General features: G+C 38.4%; 2 protein-coding genes across 2 annotated transcripts in view; one reads left to right on the forward strand and one right to left on the reverse strand.

Moving 5' to 3' along the window:
* The window catches only part of yes1 (YES proto-oncogene 1, Src family tyrosine kinase), a 38,361-nt gene extending 21,647 nt beyond the window's left edge, over positions 1-16,714 (reverse strand). Inside the window, exons 1-2 of the mRNA XM_016270702.1 lie at positions 16,228-16,714; positions 3,155-3,445 (exon numbers count right to left, since the gene is read on the reverse strand). Of these exons, the coding sequence (XP_016126188.1) occupies positions 3,155-3,437 (283 nt within the window). The 5' untranslated portion in view covers positions 3,438-3,445; positions 16,228-16,714. The remainder of the gene's footprint in view (positions 1-3,154; positions 3,446-16,227) is intronic.
* LOC107584203 (glucagon family neuropeptides-like) lies at positions 15,471-24,044 on the forward strand. Its single transcript, XM_016270711.1, has 4 exons — positions 15,471-15,580; positions 22,426-22,530; positions 23,430-23,564; positions 23,919-24,044. The coding sequence occupies exons 1-4, from the start codon at positions 15,543-15,545 to the stop codon at positions 24,025-24,027; spliced, it is 387 nt and encodes a 128-aa protein (XP_016126197.1). The 5' UTR covers positions 15,471-15,542; the 3' UTR covers positions 24,028-24,044.
* The last annotated feature ends 623 nt before the right edge of the window (positions 24,045-24,667 follow it).

Raw genomic sequence — 24,667 nt, forward strand, 5'->3', positions numbered from 1 at the left:
AGCAATTCCAGCTGCAGTGTTGAACCGATTCCCCATTGAGAGTCTCTGCTTTATCCTGTCTTCTCATGCATTTGTCTTATGTGGACAACCAGCCTTTTTGGGGGACTTTAATGAATTAATGTCATTATAAAGCTGTAATATTCTAGAAATCAACAGTTTTGGAATGACCATTTTCTCTTGCAGTGGCTGAAAGGGTGTGTCGCAGGCTTTCAGTCACCTTGGAGCACCCCGCCATCTTGCAAACTGAGTGAAAATTGGAGGAATGCTGCCAGTTAAATAGGGTTTGTCATATAATGAAGGAAATAAGCTGCAGGTGCCAGATTAACACCAATAACTTGGAGGTTTCTGTAAGTGAGTGTTCTCTAATTTTTATCAAAGTTCTTTTTCAAATATCTCATTTAAGTTTTTTATACTGTGCTTCATAATACAATTAATTAATAAAATATGCTTTAAAAACTGACCTTCTACTCCTGTTAGGATAGCTTCAAATAGGAAAATAGGACTAAGCAGTGGAAATTTAGGAAATTTAGTAGGTTGTTCTCTAATTTTGATCTCCACTGTGTGTATGTGTGTGTATATGTGTATGTATATATGTGTGTATAAATACAGTATATATGTATGTGTGTGTGTGTATATATATATTAGGGGTTGCACTGACTAGTCGACTTCAATGCTCTGCCATGACGCTTTAAGCTGAACGTCGACTAGTCGCTGGTCCTATAGAGGGTGCAACAGGATAAGAAATCTTTGAAGGACTTACACATTTACGCTCCGTTTCCAAACAGTTCAAATGACAAATAAATGCATACTCTGAAAGCGCTCCACAAGACATGTGTGATTATATTACTGGATGCTCGAAATTGAACAGAAGAATGCACGTTTTAAACAGCTTATTGTATAGGTAAGTTAATCGCCGTTCTAATCTAATGCACTGCTGCACTGTAACGCACACACATAGGCTTCAGACAGTAGCACGTACATCACGCACACAGAGTCATTCAGTGCGGAAATGTATTGTCAACTGTTCTGTGATTTCTCAATAAAATAGCTTAGAAACTGAAAAGTTCAAGCATATATTTCTTAATAACTAAATTCCACAGCTTCACTACTAGTAGAGACGCTGCCAGGTAGAATTAATTCACACACGCAATCGCTCTCACTAATGCCGAGTTCACACTGCACGATTTTAGCCCGATTTTTCACTCGCCGACAGGTTTTGTGAAATCACTGACAAATGCCCGACATTGGAGGCAAATCGGTGCTCATTCATGTGAGTGACAATCACGCAGTGTGAATTATCAAAGACGCGATCTGAGGGAATCGCCGATGCGTTGCCGACGCCCGCAAAATATTTGGCATGCTAAATATCTGGAGTTGTCGCCGATTCACAATCACGCTGTGTGAAATTAGTTCTGACTGAAAAACACATCGGCGATGACCTACAGCCAATGAGAGGACAAGATACAGGGCAGCGGGAAGTTCGGGGAGGAGTTATAGACCAGAATATCAGTATTTTAATAGGTATTGAACAATTATATCATACAGAAACAAGCACAAACATTTGCTTGACCAGCCACAACATCAGCATAACAGTTACTGCTAAATTATTTACCTCCAACTCTCTTTCCAGAACACCCAATCCCTGTTCCGTGCATCTCCCTTCTGCATAATCTGCTTTTCTTTTTCTCCTTGTAGCTGGAAATCAGCTCACAGACAATTTGTGGGCTATATATATTTTTAATAATTACTTGCTCGCGATCGAGAACTCCGGTCTGACGCACGCGGGTTCTCACGTTATTTCCTTATCACTTCTCAGGTGTGTTTTATTGTGAAAGGTAGTTTGCGAACCAGACAGAGCTGTCGGCGATTCTTCCTATTGTGAAGTCATGCAGTGTGAAACCCCCATTCGTGGCCATAATGTAGTCCTAGCATAAAAGAGAACTAGCCTATTCTAAATTCGTGGCCGTGATTTTGTCTGCATGTCATGATCGGGGCTCCGTACAACCGAATATAACCTTAGCCTACCTGTTTATTCATTTATTATGGTATGTAACTATAGCTCACCTTTTGCTGCACCATGCTTGCGTAGCACATCTTCGTGCTTTCTGTAATCAATATGAATCTGTACTAACTTTAACAGTCTCCCCGCACTCCCTCTCAGTTTCTTCTCCCTGCTCATTCTTAACTTTGATTTTTACTTTACATTTATGTATAAGCCAAGGCTTGCAACTTCGTTGAAACAATATCTGGACTCCATAACTGCTCTACTATTCTCGATCTCTACAGATTCTCGATCTCGAACAAGCAAATCACCAAACGGCATTCTGGGTTGAGCAAGCGGCACTGAGCGTATTGTTGCTACCTCAGATAGTCATGCAGTGTGAAAACAACGGAGATCCGGTGAGTTTGAAAATCGTGCAGTGTGAACTCGGCATAATGCATTCATATTAATGTAATCTTTAGTTTAGTTAGCTCTCAGCTACCGCTGATCATCATTTCATCTGCTCTAGGAAATATTACCACTCCGCTCCCCGCTCCGCTCACATGCTCTGCTCACTACTAGTAGAGAGACGCTGCCAGGTAGAATTAATTCACACACGCAATCGCTCTCACTAATGCATTCATATTAATGTAATCTTTACTGTGCTACTTTATCTGTGAGAAATATAACGACCCAAAGACAAAAGAACTGATAAAAAAAGTTGTTATAGGAGCAACAGCCATGTGTCATATGCCATAGCTGTGCACAAGGTGTTTGTCACAACTCCAGACTTATTTGTTCATTAATGATGTCATCAGCGACTAGTCGACTTCGACTCTCATCACATAAGAGGCGACTTAAAAAAAATCAGAAGTCGTTCAACCCCTAATATACACACATACATATACACACACACACACACACATATACACATACAGTATATACACACACACACACACACATTTAGAATTTAGAACAGGGAATAAATAAATATCCTTCACATATTTTGTATAGAGCTCTATGGCTCACAAAACCTGAAATGGAAAAATGTCAAGATCCATGAGGCCAGATCTGGTGTCAGACATCTGATATAGTTTCTTAGGAATTCTTGTTTGCTTAGACAAAGCTACTTCACAGAGGTACAGACAGAGCTCTTATCACTCATCCACTCACCTGTGACGCCACCGGGGAAGGGATTGCTAACAGCAACAGTGGAGAAGGAAGAGGAGGCGGCTCCACCGAAGGGTGTGATGACAGAGGAGGAGCCACCAAACGGGGTGAGCCCAGTTGTGCGGCTGTTGTAGTTGTTGGTGGGGCCCTTCAGGGCAGGTGACTGACCCATCTGAGTGGGGTCTGGTCCGTAGAGACCCATGTGTGAGCCAGGGGTGGGATTGGTGGGATCTGGTCGGTATTTCTGTGTAGGACTCTTGTCCTCTTTACTCTTGACACAGCCCATAGTCAAGCCTGTGGAGAGATGAGTTAGTATTTACCAGCTCTCATGGCATTTTTGCAAAACGAATGCAATTTTGACTTCTAGCAATTGCAACCATTTATAGCTACAATAAATATAATGTAAAACACGTCACATCAGACTGTTGAGATTCCCTGAGAGAGGCTCTTTGACACAATGGACCCTTTTCATAGACTGTGATGTGATGACGCATTTCCACATTGTTAACATCATCAAGAAACATTTCATATTATCAATGTTGAAAGCAGTCGCTACTTAAATTTTTTGTTAAACCGTGATGTTTTTTTAAAAGATTCTATGAAGCAGGATTTATTTAAAGCTGCAACAACTAATCAATAAAATTGATTATAATTGACAATGAAAATAATCAATAATGAATTTGATTAGCACGCATCTGCATGCTTTGCACAGATAACCTTTGCCGGTCATGTCACTTTACAGTACTGAATTATGCATTTCTATGGGCAAAATCCATACAGCATATAGCAGAGGGGGTTTCCTGAGCATGTAACTTGCTTTTCACATTTGTATCTTTATCAGTGTAACAAAGTTTTTTCCAATTTTGCTTGTAGGGTAATCATGAAAGCTAGTGGGTCTCTGTAACTTCACATTCTTCACTAAATGAACGCTGTCACATATGTGCTGTACTGTATGTGCATCAAACAGACGGCACACAATAGAATAGGACTGCAATAGTTCTGACTTTAAACATTTTGATCAAATATTTCTTGTTAGACATTAAAGAGTTTTAAAATTTTACATGCAACACAAGTAACTATTTTTATAAGAGCAGTAACAGTAAAGGGACTTAAAGGGAGTTCATGGACAATGTAATTACTATGTATACTATTAATATTACTAAGGTAATTGGTTACTATGTAATGTAATATTACTATGTTTGAACAGTTAACATTTAGTCTGTTTGTTTTAATTTAGTGAATTTAAGTAAGCAAGCTGATTTCTTTTTTTTTTTTTTTTTTAGAATGTTTATATTTAACCCTTTTTTGCACAATGTACAGCCTATAGATACATTAACTATATTTGTTTTCATAGCCTTCAAACTGCAAATTGTTTGGAGAACAGCGTGTGAAATAGCATTTTTAATAAGGGATTAAAATGAATTGTTTATAATAAAATTATTACATTATAATAATATTTAGGAATTTATAACCAATTAATTGAAGAAATATTAGACAGATTAATCAGTTATCAAAATAATCTTTAGTTGCAGCCCTAGTTTGAAAACAAATCTTTTCAGCATTAAATTTAATGGGTCCTGGATGAATAAAAGTATTAATTTCTTAAGAAAAAAAAACGTACTGCTCCCCAACGTGCGCTGTGCACATTTAAAATAAACAATAACAATTAAAAAATAAATAAAAATTGCTGTAATCATCCTCTCTATGTTTCATATCCTTCAAAATATTATTTTGCATACAGCAGTGGAAAATCATACTAACCCTTTAATCCATAAACCCAAGTATAAACCCAAGCAATAGTAATAAAAAAAACTTGGACAACTTTGTGGCGGAGGCTGCAAAATCTCACAGTTGTTCACTTGTTCTTCACATTTTAATTAAAGGGATCATATGATGCGATTTCAAGTTTTCCTTTCTCTTTGGAGTGTTACAAGCTGATTGTGCATAGATAAGATCCCTGAAGTTGCAAAGACTAAAGTTTCAAAACCAAAGAGATATTCTTTATCAAAGTTAAGACTCTGCCACACCCCCCTAAAATGGCTCGTTCTAACACGTCCCCACATATCAAGGTCACTATGTGGGAATATTTGCATAATGCGCCCAAATGTGCAGCAAAGAAAGAAGGCATGGTTTCAGTAACTGCAGCCATGTCAGGGAGACGCGGTGTGTTTCTAGGTGAAAGCAACAGCACTTTATTTGGCCTTTTGGAAGTAAATGCATTTAGAAATTTTTAAGATTACATACAACAGAACAGCAATGCATTTTATGGACGACCATTTCGTGAACCTAGATGGTAAAGGGCATTATATTTCCGACGAGTGCTTGCAGTGTTCGGCCAATCACAATGCACTGGGTCAGCTGGCCAATCAGAGCAGACTGCGCTTGTCGGAAGGAAGGACTTTGTAGAAAACGAAGCGTTTGAGAGAGGCGGGGCATAGAGGACCTACAATAGTGTACAGTATTTGAAAAAGAATGTGTTTTTTGAACATTAAAGCATGTCAACATATTCTGTTACACCAAATACACAAAATAATGATCTTTAAAAAAAGCATCATATGACCCCTTTAACATTACACAATACGAAATAAAAGTGGGCATAAGAATGTCAAACAAGGAAATGTATTTTCACAATGGAGGAAACCTCAAATCAGACCTCAGCACAAGCATCTGCTTCTTGTTACTAGTCAAATCAAACCTGCTTTCAACAGATTTGCAGCAATGCACATCTCAGAGTTAATCACATAGGCGTCTTTTGAGCAGTGCTGGGACACTGATCCACGTCCCTAACAACCCACACAAAAGTGTCAGGACGTGTTGCCTGCTCCGTGTGGTCAATGTGATTTACCCTCACAAGCTGAGCTCCAGAGAGATGACAGTATAATCTCCAGACGCCCCGTCCCTGCTTGTGTTTCTGCCAGGCCTCATTGTCTGGGCTGCACTCAGCACGACGGAGGCACACATGTGCAGGGGAATAAGGAATGCGAGCGTGGCCTTGAAGGAACAGGTGGCCCTAAGAGGAGCGTTACAAGACACAGCAGGGCCACCGCACAGGGAACACAGATAGCTGGGAGAAACAGACGACGCCAGACAAGAAGATACAGAGTGCAACAGTCGGTTTGGAAGTAAAAATCACATTCATTTCCTCCATAGGGGAGTATATCATTTTGAACAATGACTTTAAAGAAAGACCTACTGGAAGCTAAAAGGTTGATGATCAAAGGTACAGTGGTGTGAAAAGGTTTTTGCTCCCTTCCTGTTTTTTAAAATTTTTTGCATATTTGTCACACTTAAAAGATTCAGATCATCAAACTAATTTTAATATTACACAAAGATAATGCAAGTAAATGAAAAATGCAGTTTTTAAATGATGATTTCTTTTATTAAGGGAAAAAAGCTGTCCAAACCTGCCTGGCCCTACGTGAAAAAGTAATTGCCCCCTAAATCTAATAACTGGTTGTGCCACGCTTTGCAGCAACGGGCCCTATGCCTGAAAACGCAGAGGGAATCATGGAATTCAGTCATAAAAACGGAATTCACTTTATAACGCAGAATGGCATGGACTTTGGCAATTTTGGATGGATAAATCAATAGTAGGTCAATACACTTGAATCAAAACACGATATGGACTAGTGTCTGTGAATATTAAGCCACAGTCACAAACGCTGCTTTATCAGGCATTACAAACATGATGAAATGAAACTGAAATCGACTAATCACTGCAGATTAGTGTCACGCTATAAACTGTTACCAACAACAACAAACTATTTAAAATTGTATACAAATTATACATTTAAAAAACAAACTCATTACAGGGTAGGCCTGCAATATTACGACAAAAATCAAAGCTGCAAAATTAACTTCTTACTTGCATCTTTTCTGCACTCTGTTGTTTATGATGAAGAGAATTTACGAGTGCACAGAATTCAGTCAGTGAGCGCATGCACAAAGCGCCAGTGTTTTCAGTGCTGAAAATCGAAATGCCTCTGATTTGCCATTGCATTCAAAAGCTCAACAGAAATGTGTGATTGGTTATAATGCACGATGCTGCAAAAAAACACTGCGTGAAAAACAACATGATGCAATGTGCACAGCCCTAAATATAATTCTGCAAATTGACACGTTTCATTCATTTTCAGGTTTCATTTTAATCTTAAGAGATTTAACTTGTGCAGGAGCAATTTTTGCCCCTTTATCTTGTATTTGAGGGGAATGTGTGTTCTTTTTGGTGCCATTTTTGCCACAACAAGCCCCCGTTATAGCTTCATAGCTGCTTGGTTTAGTTCATAGCTTGTAACTTAATTTTCACAAAAAAATAAAAATCACTCTGCTCGATCTTAGTTTTGGGTGCGTCGATCAGATTGAGTAAGTAAAATCACTTTCAAATAAAGGATCCGCACTCGCTGTATATCTTCTTAATAAATTGAAGTTTCTTTTTATTTCGCAACAGAGCAATCAACAATCAGATGTTCCGGCTCAAGCCTTCTTCAGTGAATCATACACCATGATGTAACTCTTAATTGAAAACTTTTTTTAAAAATCCCTATGGACAAAATACTTACATAACCAGGGCTACCAAAAAAGTGGGTGGCCACTGTTGAACTTTATAGAAGGGAGTATTTCAGGGTTTGAAAAATGAAAAATTCAAGCAAAACACAGCAGTAAAGAGTGGTTGAGCTTGACTGTTTGAGTGTGAGCTTGAGTGCTTGAAGTGGGCCGAACATGTCTCGACACGTGAGCTGTATCCTCCCCCTTGACCCGGTGAGGAAACATCTAGAAAGGTGTCACCTCCTCAGGACAGGATTAGCCAATGACGGGTGCTTGTAAACACGCCAGCATGGGCTTTAATCAATCCCAGCTCTGAGAAGCGGTGGACAGGAAGTAACTGGAGAAAGATCTGACCTCTGATGGAGTCATATAAAGCTCAGCACTACATCATCTGCTTCTAATACCCATAATGTAATTTCAAAGACTGGACCTGAGGGGACTGCGGCATCCTTTCAATGAGGAGAACATTTATATACTCCTGACAAATGAGCTTCAATCAATTCAACCTTGACCTCTGCTAAAATCTTCAAGCTTAAGAATCGTTTACATCCGACCTACACTGAGAGCAAGCGACATCATGCCCAACTACATTGCTCCCATTATAAATTTCAATAGTGACGTCACATGCCTGCAGTGGACACCGATTTGTGGAGCGTGACGGGAGCGATTTAGTTTTGTAGCATCACTCTGTGCCATTTGCTCTAAATGTGGACACAGTGTAAAATGACAATGTTGTTGGATTCAGACTAATAATGGAGAAGCAAGCATGTGGCCTCTGAGCACAATCTAAGCTTTGTAAGAGAGCTGCTTAGTGCTCAGTGTGTGACAAGCACACATAACTAATGGATTGGCTGAGAATGGGGTTGTCATGAGATCAAAAATTCAGTAGCCAATGCCAGCAAAATTTCAATTTCCAATTTTGATACTACTCCTATATTTAAAAAAAGGCACCAAGTGTTCAAACTATATATATTCCGCATTAAGGCCCCCCCTCCTTAATGTCTATGGTGGTTATTGCGCTGATCAGAAATGAAAATATGTTGTGGGACTATCGTGCAGTCAGTAAACGTTTCTTTGAATAAAGTGACCGTAAATATGAACACACGATTGAATGTAACATTAATAAAGATTTTAATTAAAAATAATCATTTGTTTTATGTCAATAACGCTTACATTTATGGGTCTTTCTTGTTTGCTCGGGCAGCCATTGCTGCTGTAGCCGGTTTATGCTGAGATAATTCTCATACCCCTTAGTTTGAAGTGTGGTCTAGAAAAATCTTCGTTTGAAGGGCTATCTGGCCCTTCCCCCTACCCCTCCAACCAAAAGAGAATCGAGACACCTCTACCCCTTCACGTGAATGCGTGAAACAGAGGGGTAGGGGTAAGTGTAGGGGTAAAGGGTAGAAATGGGATTGGGCCTTACACTGCAAAGCCTAATACACAAATATATTGACATGTATCCAATTTTTGTCCTACCAGCTTACAATTACATAAGATTTTTCTAGTCAATGGCTCACCTCTCCCCTCATGTACTTCTAAAGATTATCATATTGTAAAAGCACAGATCAACACCACAAGTACTTGTTTGGGGTAGGGTGGGTCTTTGAAAAGCAGCATGAGTGACAAGAGAGCGTATGTCAGCAAATGGGTGAAAAAGTGACAGAGGATTGGAAGAGAAAAGGCCGAGACAGAAAGTAGGTCGCAAATGTGAGGATTATTGGCAAACAATGGGAGGTCTGTGCCTATAGAGGGTTGAAAGAGCATTAACAGTGTGTACACATCAGTGACACGGACGGATGGGCCCTATTCTCTATGCTTGGATGAACTCTGCACTGTACATCCATGTACATTTTCACTCACACAGCTTGTCTGAAAGCAGTGCAAGGTGGTTCATACACTCAAAACTAGTAAATTAACAAATTAAGTCACTAGAACTTGCTCAGCAATCAGGGTGGGACAACAAGTGTTTAAGAGAAAGCTTGGAGATCAATGAACATCTGATAGGCCATGTTTACACCTGGTATTAAAATGTGATTTTGCCAATCGGATAACAAGTGGACTTTTGAGAGAACACAAGTGAACTCCTTTCACATTCTTATGTAAATTGCGCAAGCTTATTTCACCATATCAGTTTGAAAGAGCAGAAAACAGGTGGCTAAAAATGGACAAAAGCGACAAATTTAAACACAAGGTGTAAATAGGAATGTGACTCCCTCTTCTACTTGTGATGCGATTGACCAAAATTAATCTTAATACCAGCCGTAAACAGGACCTTATCTTCTTATTGACCTTTAGACATTTCCTCCGTTCTCTGTCCCCAACACTACCGCAGGATGGAAGCTTAGAAGCTTTAAGGGTTATTTTATTTAGTGCTCTTTTTAGGCTAACCGCAGTGCAAAAGACCTGGATCCGGGACCCAGTGTGAGGGTGCATGGAGTTCCTCATTTCAAATCCCCTGATCTGAGTCTTGAAGGTATTTAATCCTTCTAGTTGCACGGTCTAATCTTCTAGAGGACAGCAAGGCCCCCGATGACGCTGACACAGACCCGGACCACACCAACCATGCAAGGTCGCTGATGCATGTGGACATCGTAAAATAATTCATAAAAGAATGATAGCAGTTCAAGGCGAAAAAGATTTCCGGTGCCCTGTTAGAAATATGAAACATGAAAAAGGCACATGGTCGAGCATGTCTACTTAGCTGCCCTCCAATTCTCAAATCCACACTCTCAAATCCATATCTGATCCTTCAAGTTGTGCACAACACAAAGCGCTAACAGGCAAATCCTGGGTTTATCGAGGGGCACTTGGGTGTGTGAAATGTGTCTTCAAAAAATTTTTTTTGCAAGGCTATAGATTGCCTGAATGAGCAGAACAGCCTTTGAAACAATGAAATTTACAAAAAAATCCAGTGATTCTGAAAAAAAAAGAAAGCTATTCAAGATTTTTTAAAAATGGGGGGAAAACCCTGTAAAACAATTTAAGTTTCACAATTTAATAGTAAATGTTTTGTGAAATTTGAGATAGATTTTGGGACGGACGGATGGACGGATAGATGGACAGATGGAATTAGCAAGACGATTTAAATGCTAAATGGAGCAAGAGACAGATTTGATATAGATAGATTTTGAGACAGACGGACAGACAGACATATAGACAGATAGATAGATAGACAGATAGATGGAATTAGCAAGACAATTTAAATGCTAAATGGAGGGCAAAATATAAACTTAAGAAGTGTTTTGCTTATTCACATTACATTCTAACAACCTAGGCTCTCTTCACTTCTGATAGGTTAAATTTCTTGAACCACAATGACATCACTTCTTACAGGTCTAATGCTTTGCTGTCTCACTGAAAAGAAGCAGCGCTTCAGGGTTTATCCTTTATAGTAATCCATTACAAAGGCCTTTCAAGTCAGTCAATGAGGTCAGGCAAAGGGTCATAAATCTCATTGACCGTGCCCAGTTGTTATAAGGTCACATGTCTGTTAGGCAGTGTAAATCAACCCAAACTGATTAGCAGGTTGGCCACTTGAGCTCTAAGAACTGAACAGCTGAACAACCAAACAAGTGGTCAAGATATATTAAAAGGAATATCAAATGGCCCTCATGATTACAGCAATATAAATAGCTGCTGAAACATGTGACTAGGCAGTCTGATCAATAAACTACAATAGAACATAATGAACTCTACCAGGCTAACGGGAATTGAAATCAAACTGAATCAAATTCAGTTCGGTTGGATTACAAAAGGTTCCCGAAGCTTTCAGTCATCCACCGTCTGATCCAGCTGGGCCTGACAGGGTTGAGGGAATACACAGAGGATTTAAAAAAAAAAAAAAGATTGATGATCACCAATGCCTCCGTTGCAATTCCAAAACGTGTACGTGTTATCTTATTGTTTACTACATTTATTTGCTTTGTCAGTGTCATTGTTGTTTTTTTTGCTGTTGTAGGCTGTAAGGACCTTTGAAATAACTGAAATCATTTGGCGAAACGATATGGATATGTAATAAAGTCGAGATCTGCCTGGAACTACTTTAGCACTGCGTTTCCCTGAAAATAATTCGTCAGCCAATCAGACTCAAGAATTCAACAGGCCTGTAAAATATAAATAAATTTAAACGAACCCAAACTTTTAAATGGTTGCATACAAAAGCAGCTTGTGACTATGGGACTAAAATCATTCATGCCTTTCCCTCTTTATCAGTGACGTCATGTATTGACACGTCCTTTCCGTCCTCTGTAAATCATATTACACACCAATCATTTGACCCACATTCTAATCAAAGTCAGTGATATGAACTCTCTAATTATGAGACGTCTCATTATCCCCTCAGTGCTGATGAGAGCCACGAAAAGCGCTCTGTTAGAAACGTCAATCCCACTGCTCCAGGGAGTGCATGACTGGAGAGAGTGAGCTGACACGGCCGCGGGTCCTCGCTCATGGCGGCTGTACAGTGACACGGTTAGTGATGGTCAGACACATTTGCACACAGACCTGATTAAACAGTCAGAGCATCAGAATGCCACATGACATGAAACACGGGGCCTCATGTCAGCGCTAGTCAGATCAAATGGATTAAGGACAGAAAATCATCAGCTCTGCAGAGATTCATGTGTGTTGTTTGAATGTATGCTTTCTTCAGTGTCTGCAGTGTCACTGCAGTACGTGTCCCAGGTCTTGATCACTGCATTAACAATGACTGGGATTTCATATTGCATCACCTGAAGCATGAGTACTACTAAAGGTGATACCTTCTCCCATCTAAACTTATTAGTTCACCCAAAAATTGAACATTTAATTTCTTATTTGTGCATCCTTGTTTCCTTTCCTTGTGTCTTAGCTCCACCACCCTTAGGATGCAAGAGAAGGATGTAAGGAAAGAAAATTAGGATGGAGGAATCAAAACTTTTTTGGTATATTGGAATATTTTTGATCACTCCAGTGTCACTTCAAAGCATCATCAGCTGCGCTCAAGGGATCTACCCTTAAAGGGATATTTCACCTAAAAAGTTTCATTACTCACCCTTATGTCCCAAACCCATAAGACCTTTGTTCATCTTTAGAACACAAATTAAAGGTTGATGAAATCCGAGAGCTTTCTGACCCCGCATAGACAGCAAAGCAACTACCACATTCAAGGCCAAGAAGGACATCGTTAAAATATTCCATGAGACATCAGTGGTTCAACCATAAATTTATGAAGCTATAAGAATACTTTTCATTTTCACATGCATCGTGGTACTCTAATGAACGACTGACACAGAAGAGAAGAAATTGTTGAATAAAGTTAAATAAAACATTTTTTTGCACACAAAGTACTCCGTAGCTTTAAGATTGAATCACTGATGTCACATGGACTATTATTATTCAATAACTATGATATCAAATATGATAAAAAAAAAAAGATGAAAAATGTCAAAATCCCTGTTAGCCCTTCGGGCAGGTACTCTTCAAATTTTCGTAGCCCTAAAAAAATTTTAACTAGCCCAAATAAAAAAAGACCTTTTTTTAAAAAAAAAGAAAGAAAATCAGATAGGAGTTTAAATGTCAATCAAAAATATTTTCAATACACAAACATCAACAAAAATGAAGGAAGGAATTTTATTTCACTATTTACAGGGTATCTGCAGAATTTTTAAAAATAAATGTAAGGCAATGTATGACCCCTTTTAAGAGCTGCACAAGTAAAATGAACAGTATGAGTGGGGTTGGACAATGTCTGTGGTAACATACAGTACTGAACCATGAAATTGCATGATTTACAGTTCAGATACAGGTTTTTACTAAAACAAAAATCGTATACAACAGCATTTGAGCCTTTAGACCATTTTTATGAAAAGGGATAAATCAAGCATATAAATTATGTTAATTTACAACGTATAAATATTACTCTTAATTGTTTAGATTTTTAGAAGGCACATTAACTTCTCTCATTTACATCTCTATGGGTATGCTGCGTACACACATGAGCTGATATTTGCATCGATCTGACCATAAACAGCAAGAAAGGCTTATTGGAAATGCAAATTCATTCTCTGCCACGAGGTGACGCTTTAGAAGCGCTGAAATATTGCACAGTTCTGTTGTATTCCATGTCCACCCACCACATGCACAAACAACACAATGCAACAAGGAAATGGTCATGAATTCAAAAGTGAAACCTGCACTTTTTTTGCATTAAACTTAAAAATATCTGATACTTCTTGATCCCAAACGATCTCTGAATCTCAACTCAAATCCTCATCCTAAGGTAACACATTCTGGCTTTCAGTGAAAACGCTGTGTTAGTAAATACAGAGCTTGGCTGAGCTGACTGCTGAACAATAAGTGTAACACTATAGTTGCTCTGGCAGACTCACAGCACTGCGGAATGGCCTAATCACCATGGCATTCTGCTGCTGCTGCCAATCAGAGCCAAGCAAGTAGGGGGACAAACTTCCTTCCGAGTCCATTCATACCACAAAAGCCACCTGCTGTGCCTGTCAAAGGCTGGAGCAAAGGGTGAGGGAGGACAGAAAAAGATGGACATGAGGGATGTATAGACCCATAACCACCATAGTCAACCCCCTTCTACCCCTGCCAGAATCATGAATATACATAGATACATCTTTAGCATAGACAGAGATTTAACCAATGCATTTGTAGTCTATGTAATACTACTTTTAGCCCAGTCAAAATAACATCCTGCTCTGCATATTAGTTCATAATAGTACAGAAATAGCATCACTGATCACTGTCATTCTACGTCCACAGGCTAAAATTCCTTGTCTTATAATATTTACATGGTCTTCCCAGTGAGTGAGTGTGTGTGTGTGTGTGTGTGTGTGTGTGTGTGTGTGTATAAAAGGTAATAAAGGGACATAGACAGTTCCTGAACAGAGAGTGGGAAACTTCTAAATGAAACCAAGCTAATCATCTTTGTGGCATATTGGTTAAACCGGGGATTTTCTGGTTTTGGTGAAAAATTCAACAGAATCTTTACTGTAATTTCTGTCAGGGTTGTCAATAATTCTTGTTGATCTGGAGTATAAAATCAGCATATTAGGATGATTTCTGAAGGATCATGTGGCACTGTAGACTGAAGTAATGGCTGCTGAAAATTCAGCTTTTGCATCGCAAGAATTAGCCTACATTTGGAAATATTGCAATATAAAACAATATATTACAATATAAAATATCTATTTAAAATTGTAATAATATTTAACTAGCCTACATTACTGGTTTACTTTATTAAATAAACAATCTTGGTGAACATAAGACACTTTCAAAAATATTACAGTAAAATAAAGTTAAATACAAAAGTGATATGATTTTTTTTATAACATTGCATAGAGAGAGAAGTTCTGAAGTCTGTTTTGCTATATTTGTCTTTTAAATGATTAAATTACTATTATATAGAAGTGTGATTTTCAAGTTTTGCTGTGGTATCAAAATTGGTTTTGCAATTTTGCAATGATTAGGGTCATTGTAACGAGTCCGATATCTTCATATCATATTTGGGGGTCCTTGCCATTTACAAGTTTGAAGACCCACAACCCACAAAAGGGCCATGACCTGCATGAGTGGTAGTAACATTTAGTATACAGAAGACAGGATCAAAAGGAAACAGATCAGAGAGCTGAAGATGGCATCCTTCCCTTCACTCAGAGTCAAGTCAGCATCAGGCAGTGGGGCAGAGGTAGTGCCCACAGAAGGATTACTAAAGGAGGATTAATCAGGCGCTTGCGCACGCACGAACTCGGTTTTGTTATGACATCCTTTCATAAATTATTCACTGTAAACAACCGAAGATGGTGTGAAATGCCCGGATGTTGAGAGTACCTACAAACTGGAGTGGATGGTTAACTGCAAGAACTACAACACACTGGAGAAGAGGTCTATTGTTAAGATTGCACAACTGATCACGAGTCCCTCTCAAACGTCCTTAAAATCTGAAATTGTATAAAGACTTAATGGCGGAAAGTTAGCCTAAGTTACATAGTTTACTGATAAAGAATTACACTATATCAAAGCGAGTCGTTCACACACTGGTCCAAAGTATGGATCACCCCATGTTCCCTGTGGCGTGTATGTAAACTACAGGCCTGCATTGTGGACATCTGTCAACAAAATCCTCATAAACAGACAGAAATGCGAGTTTACACGAGTTTCAAAGTACTGGCGTTCACAATAACGTCCGATTAATTGCGAACGGGACGATTACAGCGTTTCCTCGGAAACCTACGGTTCAGGTGGGAACTTTAAGGAGCCACGTTTCATTCTCGGTCTCTGTCGAAGCGAACACGGTAACGTTAACGTTAGTCGGGCGGCTACGAAACTTCTTTCGAGAAATACAACTAGTTTTGGGACAAGAACGCGTCTGCCGCAGAGATTTGTATTCAGGTTAGGAGAAAACACAGAACTAAGCGCCCACTGTTGTTTTCAAGCACAATCACACACTCGTTTCACACAAACTCAAAGGCGAGAGGAGACTAGGCCATTTGACTACACTTTCACGAAATGAACCGAATCGTTTTTCTTACCTTTGCCGAATCGGTTCTTTTTTCTTGAGGTTACATACGCCTTCCGACCGCTTCGTCAGTAACGTTAAATGTTTCAGTGTTGCACTCAAACTGGTATTGTTGTGTTCAACTTGAAAATCACAGTCTGTCCCATTCCTTTGCCATGTAACACCTCACGAGACGTGATTAATAAATGCTGTGCCCAATAGAGGGAAAATCCGTGATAGATATTATTAATCCAGTCACGTTACTTGGTTTTGTTCTTGTGTTGCAGTAAAAGGAAAAGAGTAACAGTGACCAATCCTAGCAAACAGAAACCTTTAAACCGGAACCGGTAGAGATTATGCGGCTATGCTACATAACAAAAGACAAGCTCTAGGAATAGTGGATGGACTCCCGCAGATGTTCCCCCTCCCTCCGCTCTGAATTGGTTTAACTTGCAGCAACGCATCCCACAATATGGCCGCCGCAGGGAATGGTGAACGGAAAGAAATCACAGTCTCTCAGTTGGCAAGTAGAGGAAAGACGATGAGCCGGTGATATTTTAAGCATAATAGCACTGCAGGTCGCCTTTGTATTACGCAAACCTAAGTAATAAACACTAGACGGCTCGTAGTGTACGGTGTTTAGATCAGTCTTATGGCGCCATCTGCCTGTGGACTTAAATCACTGCAGCTTCCTAGCATTCGTTTACGTTTAGTGGTGAGCCTACATCCTGGGCACATTTCACGGATACATTGCACTGGTGTCCAGTGATGTTTTAAAATATTTGAAGCACAAATCAAATTAGATATGCTTGGTAATCACTTGGCTAATATAAAATGAACCATTCATGAAATATATGACACCCAAGGAGTAACATAATTTGCCAAATATAGATACTATACTCCCATTATACTATTTAGAAAAAAGCCAAAATAAAGTTAAAATGAGTGAGCCTACATCCTGGGCACATTTCACGGATACATTGCACTGGTGTCCAGTGATGTTTTAAAATATTTGAAGCACAAATCAAATTAGATATGCTTGGTAATCACTTGGCTAATATAAAATGAACCATTCATGAAATATATGACACCCAAGGAGTAACATAATTAGCCAAATATAGATACTATACTCCCATTATACTATTTAGAAAAAAGCCAAAATAAAGTTAAAATGGCAAGTTTTAAAATGAATACTTCTAACACATATGGTGAACAGTAAAAAAAAAAAAGTTCTGGTCATTAAAATACAAAATTTGGTATTACATCGGGGGTGGACTTAAAGGCTTGAACTTGGTCCTTCTGCCCCATGAACACACTATAAAAAAAAATACGGTAAAAAAACGGCAGCTGTGGTTGCCGGAATTTTACCGTAAAAAATACGGTAGCAACGTTTTAGGTTTTACGGTTTTAACTTAAATTTACAGTTAAATACCTTCATTTGATATAATATTAATATACCAACCTATTGAAGTACTGAAATCTGTTTTGTACCTTTGTAATACACTGATAACCACCAAATGCAGGTGGTGATGAGAAAGTCACATGATGAACCAAAGCCCATCACAAGCAGCTTTAAATAATAACATATATAGAAGGTGCACAGTGTCATTCATACAAACACCGAACACCATCATGGTAACACACATGAAACTGAAATAATGCAATAAACATTCATTTAACAACATTAGGTGTAACACACAGCCCTAATATACAAAACTGATAAGAAAAAACTAAGAAGAAACATAGTTATTTCAACAAAAAAACATCAAATTTTAAATGTAACGCAGGGAATTCTGGGAATGTCAATTTATGGTTATTCACTGTAAATTATACGGTATTTTTCACTTCCAAAAACAGTATACTACCGTAAAATTGATGTCCAATACATGTAATGTCCAATACAGTTTTTCACCATATATAGTAGGGGAATTTACCGTTAACCATTTAACAGGCTTTTACTGTAGCATTTTTACAGTCTTTTACCGTTAAATTCACGGTCATTTTTTACAGTGCAGGCAAGGCAATGCTGACACCAAAATAGAAATATTCACGATTCTGCTTAGCTAAAAATTTTAAATTATATTAGACACAGATACTTACACTCTGTCCATGACATAAGCATATATGATGGTTATGTAGGCTGTTTTAAATAAAAATAAATAAATAATTAAATTGAATAATTAATTGTTAATTTATTTATATAAATAATAAAACATGGAAGCTCAAATGTGTGACCTTTTGCGTTTCCCATATTTGTTGTGACATTACTATATTTGATTTTTAAACTTTTATTTTAGGTCAACTATAACCAATATACATATTGTCACTATACGTTATATATATTGTTGCATTTTTGTATTGCGATATATATTGTGACACAATATATTTTTACATCCCTAATATGTGACCATGTGAATCCATTTTTTTGAAATTGAGATTTATACATCATCTCAAAGCTGAATAATAAATGCTTTCCATTGATGTATGGTTTGTTAGGATAGGACAATATTTGGCTGAGATACAACTATTTGAATATCTGGAATCTGAGGCTGCAAAAAAAATCTAAATATTGACAAAATCGCCTTTAAAGTTGTCCAAATGAAGTCCTTAGCAATGCATATTACTAATCAAAAATTAAGTTTTGATATATTTAAGGTAGGAAATTTACAAAATAACGGATGAGACGTTAAACCGAGGTCCTGACTCTCTGTGGTCATTAAAAATCCCAGGGCCAAATTCGCCCATTGGCCTCTGACCATCATGGCCTCCTAACCATCCCCATATCTGCTGATTGTCTTCATCACTCTGTCTCCTCTCCACCAATAAGCTGGTGTGTGATGGGCGTTCTGGCGCAATATGGCTGCCGTCGCATCATCCAGGTGGATGCTGCACACAGGTGGTGGATGAGGAGATTCCCCCCTTCTATGTACAGCGCTTTGAGTACCCAGAAAAGCGCTATATAAACGTAAGGAATTATTATTATTATTATCTTTACTTAATATCCAAATGATTTTTGGCATAAAAGAAAAATTGATAACTTTGACCCATACATTGTATTGTTGGCTATTGTTACAAATATACCCGTGCGACTTAAGACTGGTTTTGTGGTCTAGGGTCACATTATTATTGCAAAAACAACAGCTCACATTAAATGTAATTTGACCAAAACTCTTAAATATAATCAGATCACTCCACTGGTAAATACTGACTTCAAGTGGAGTTTGATCGCACTACAGTTGACTGTCCTACACTAAAGTAAACCAAGGCTCTGCATAACTGTTGCATTTATTATATTATTTTTTTAAATGTAACTTTTGTTTACATACTTATGTGCATATTGTCGTATTCTGTAGGCCTTTATGCTGTATGTGGATATGCACATATTTACTACTGTAACCAACCAACATATTTTGATAAACTCTATCATATCCCTGCTTAAAAAACTGCACGCTAGCACCTGAAGACACGGCATAATAGTCTAATGATATATTATGCATCAGTTGTAAAATGTATGTATATGTAAATTAGTAATTTCCAAAAATTAAAAATTCTTGTTTTTAATTTTTGAAGCCGTTTTAAGTTAGGTTTCTTGCATGCTGTAGGCGTGCTTATATATGCGTCATAGAGAGGTCATGTTCATCCACAAGGGAAACCATAAACCACCAGTTGGAAATTGAAAGTACCACAGTATGTAGTGACACAGGAGACGAATGTGTGACGAAACAACGACTTCCTCCCACTGTAATTCAGGACATCAATACTTGCACTCAAGTTGACAAATGTACCTTAATCTCATTGGTTACAGCAGGATACCCAGAGGAAGCAGCTTAATAGCTTTACTGTAAATAATTCCTCCTCTTGACTCATACACAGTCAGTAATAGCACGTTTTCATTTACTTAAAGAAGTTTGTGTTTGTCTCTTTTTACAGCAAGTATGGGTTTGTGAACCGAGAACACATATATTTTTAACAATTATGAAAATAATAGGTCTACTGATATGCATGCTGCATAGGCCTACATACATAAATATGCCTGAATGAATGAATGAATGAATGAGTGAGTGAATGCTGTAACTTGGGTGGACAAATGAACAGGTGAAAGGCAAGTTAAAACGCCATTCATGATGCTGCGAGTTATTGGGTCGCCTAACCCCCATTTAGATTCAACCAAACCCAAACTAAGTAAAATTATGTGTAGGCTACTATTTCTGTACTATTATGCAAGTAAAGGCAATACATATATAGCTACATTTCATCAAAGTTTCAATAACCACAACTTTCAACAGCTTTTTCAAAAAACGTTCTGGTATCACAAAAGTTAAAGTCTCGCGAACATAAGTTGCGTGGTAACTATAGCAACAGTACGTTCCCGAGCGATACAGGATGCGCATAAACAAAAGTCCTTATTGATGACTTTATATAGAGCGTTTGGATAAAACGGTTTAATTACAGCCTAGTTTATTTACAAAAGTCTAACAAAAAATATCTAATTAGTCTTCAAGCCGCTTACAGGTGACCGTGCACCTCTGAAACCAACCAACGTTTTCATATGTAATTTCAAATCTGAAACACATGGGGGCAGAATTGAGGTAAGAACGGACCTGAGGTGATAGGTAACCAAGGCGCGGATTCATTGTTCAACTAAATCACGCTCTGTGTACAGAATGAGTGAGTAGTATACTTACGAAGCGGTGACTTATAGTTTCGACATATGACGTCAGAGTTCACTAATCGTAATCATGAATGAATTCATAAATCCACCGGTGCACGACTGCAGGCTTCGCCATCTGTGTGCGGACAGGCCAGTAAATGCATCAGGGACCCAGTTTGCTCATAGTAGGCTACCATAACAAAATCACGTATTTTGACTGACTAATAACGTTTTGCTTTTTGGAGTGATATAACGAAAAACGAACGAGAGTTTATATTGAAGTTATAAGTGGAACATAGCTAGGTGGGCTTATCATTCGAAAAACATTTCAGACGCACCAAAAAAAGGCCATGACGCATAGGAGACTAAAATAGACTAATATGTCTTTTATTGATTGCAAAAAAAAATTAAAAAGAGAGAGAGAGAGATACATTTCATCCAGCCTATAAATATAGCTTAAGTTAATAAAAAAAGTTTGCGCTATTTTTATTCACAATGAAATTTCAGTACCCCATTGCTGGACAGCGCTCAACTCGTGACCCTGTGACAAATGTGGCGTTTCTGAACTTGGCTCTTTTTGTTGTCGTGTCCACCCGCTATTGTCCCATCACTGCTCAGCCCCACAGTGCGTAAGTGTCTGTATGGAGTGAGTGATGTGGTTTGGGACCTCGAGACAACCCACGGACTGGTGAGCCTAATTGGCAGTCACATTGTCACGTCAAGTTGAAAAAAAGTTGCAAATTGTCCTTTTTTTTCCCCGAAATTACGTTTAGAGGAAAGTTCCATTTGAGGTGTATGACTCGTTCGTCGATGAGGAAGGAACTGTACTATTATATCCCGGGAGGAAGGGTTGATGACGTCTGTGGCATACTTAATGTGACTTATTGAAAAAAAGGCAAGACTCCCTATTCATGGATAAAAATCCGAGGTAATCGGAGCACAGCAGAAAAAGTTTTGCGAAAGGATATGTAGACAAAAGAGTGCTGCTGATTTCACCGAGGTTTTGTTTGGAAAAGTGATTTTGTTTATATTGGTTATTGTATAAAAGTGCAGGGGTTGAACCGACGAGCACATAAGCAAAGGACGGTGGCGCTTCAGGGAAGAGGTGCTGTGAGGAAGATCTCTATCTCTCTCACACAATCACAGCCGCACCCGAGTCGCATCCAACAGCATTTCTATCTACCTACTCTGCAATAGGTAGGTTCAAATCCGGCAAAGACGTTTTTATTCGGTTTAAGCCAAGGAATTATGATACGAAGACGCTCAGGCAACTGGATTTTGCTTTTCTAAAGATTATCTACCGGTTTTATCGTTTGCCTCATCGGGAGAAGGATTCTGTTGCGCATGCATGGCATTCTTTAAACTTTTCAAATTCCATCTCATGAGCGGGAAATATGAGTAAAAAAGTAAAAAAGCTTTCTTAGCAAAAGTTATTTGCGCATTACTTGTATCGAATATAGCCTAATACAGCCCTACCCAGGCGTCCGATGCATTTGTAAATTTACCGGGACTGTATCGCGGCTAGTCTATAAGTGTTTTATATGTTTACGTTATTTATTTAACTTTCTTCTATCTTTACAGCATGGCCAGATCTAGTAAAGCGACTTTAGCTTTGCTCATCTACGGAATCATGATGCACTACAGCGCCTACTGCACGCCTATTGGGATGACTTTTCCCAAGATGAGGTATGTATAAGCTTTTCTGCTCAACGTTTTGGGGTTTTCTTTCATGATGAAACGGACTATATTCTGCAACGAGCTTGATTTTACAGTCTAAACAGTCTAGAATTTAATCATCTTGTCGAAGCGCAGACAAAAAAAAAAACGGATAAGGATTTGATCTTTATTTTTTGGCTACTATAGAGTGGAAAAAGGATTGGCTTTGTTGTATTATTCTGTAGACTTCAATCAGTAACAGCCCAACGAGATTTCCCCCCGAGTGTTTACGCAAGGCTACAGTGCAAGCGCAATGTGGGAGGGCGTTCGTGTCGCTAAGAAGGAATTTCTCCATCGGGACAGGCAGATGCAGTGTAGCTTGTATGAACATGAGAAACCAATGAATGTAACGGGTGGCCCGTATAAGATGACGGTACAGTGGCGTCACTGTACAAACCGAAGAAAAAACGAATGAGATGCTCAGTGCGGGACCTTTTGTTGTGTTAATTTACTGATTATTATAAGATTACAATGTCAGTTATATTTGGGTACGTTTCACAAGTCACCATCAAATCTCATTATAGAGCACATATGGCCAAATATAGCAAGCTTCATCATAATTTGCTTTAAAAAAAAACAGCGACGAAACGCTTAGAAATAAGATTATTATTGTCCCATTTACCCTAAAAAGATAACACAATAATAAGACAGTTCGATTCATGAACCTGCTTCGAGCATGACGCATTTATCATCTCACAGTGTAGCCTATTTTATTTATTTTGTTCTCAAAACAACTGTATCATTTCCGGCAGAATTAATTTAGCGATTTATTTAGACTTTCTTTCAAACGCTGTTTTTTTTATCGACACCATATAACTCTGGTGATTAATTTTTGATTTAATAAATGCATCAATCAATTTTTTTTCCAGACTAGACAACGATGTATTTGACGAAGACGGAAACTCGTTAAGCGACCTGGCTTTTGGGACTGATCAAATTGCTATACGAAGTCCTCCCTCTCTCACGGATGACCTGTACACGCTATACTATCCGCCAGAGAAAAGGTACATTATTTCACATCACATAACTGTATGTCATATGAGAATCGATGTCATTATGTTTAGATTGTTGTTCCGCTATGTTTGTTCCTTTTTGTTTCCCAGCTTTTTTCCTTTGCTTTTTTCTGTTATTGTTGCTGTTGATAGTTGCATCAAGTGACTATTTAAAATAGATGATAGATAGATAGATAGATAGAGCGAGAGAGAGAGAGAGAGAGACGGATCGATTGACAGATTTACTAGGGGAATCGAAAGTAACCCTATTACGCGTTTAGCCGACAGAAGAATACAACTAGCTTGCAACAAACGTGTTCTGTGGTATTTCATCACTGATATTATGTGTTTGGCGTTTTATCTCAGAACGGAAAGGCATGCAGATGGATTATTAGATAGAGCCTTGAGGGACATCCTGGTTCAGTTATCAGCACGAAAAGATCTGCATTCTCTGATGGCAGTTCGCGTAGGGTAAGGGCAATTTTTTAGCGTTTACCTGCCGTCATCGTTGTTTTCCCCTTTTTCATTTCAGTGGAGGTGATTTCTCGTTGTCCTGTCTTGACTCTCTCGTCTTTATTTTTTCCCGACTTCTTGTGTCTTTGTCTGTGGGCTCGCATGGGCGTGGAATTTCATGGGGAACTATTCGTAGATGAAACCCGATCAATTAAAAGTGATGTTAATTGCTTGTGCTAAGACGAAAATGGTGTATATTGTCAAAGGAAAAAATGCCGAGAGACAATGCGTCAGAATACATTTCAGTTCCAACATGCATAATTTATGAGGCTTGTCTGCTGGATCTTCTTTCGATTTCTGATATAATTCGTTGTAATGCTAACGAAAAAAATGAGCTCAAGATGATTTATTATTGAACAATGGAATAAAAAATCAGTTTGGATCATCAAGAGCGTTTATGCTGTACTGAAACCTGTTAACATATTTTCTGTGCCAGCCGGTAGCCTAATAATAGTTCATATATTTGCATGGTAAACTTAAGGTCAACTAAGTGTTCTCAACTCAACTGTGCAATTTTGGGACACCATGAATATGAACTAAAATGCGCTTTTAACGTACCATCTCTGTATTTAAAAAAATGTATTTAGTTACCACTTGTAGTA

This window comes from Sinocyclocheilus grahami, unplaced genomic scaffold, assembly GCF_001515645.1.
Source record: "Sinocyclocheilus grahami isolate Dianchi unplaced genomic scaffold, SAMN03320097.WGS_v1.1 scaffold5.1, whole genome shotgun sequence".
Classification (NCBI taxonomy): domain Eukaryota; kingdom Metazoa; phylum Chordata; class Actinopteri; order Cypriniformes; family Cyprinidae; genus Sinocyclocheilus; species Sinocyclocheilus grahami.

Excerpts from the sequence above, each read along its gene's own strand:
- LOC107584203 (XM_016270711.1), top strand. The coding sequence starts at position 15,543 with ATGGTTAACTGCAAGAACTACAACACACTGGAGAAGAG. Across the intron at positions 22,531-23,429 it reads ATGACTTTTCCCAAGATGAG|ACTAGACAACGATGTATTTG; the intron begins GTATGTATAAGC and ends TTTTTTTTCCAG. Across the intron at positions 23,565-23,918 it reads TACTATCCGCCAGAGAAAAG|AACGGAAAGGCATGCAGATG; the intron begins GTACATTATTTC and ends GTTTTATCTCAG.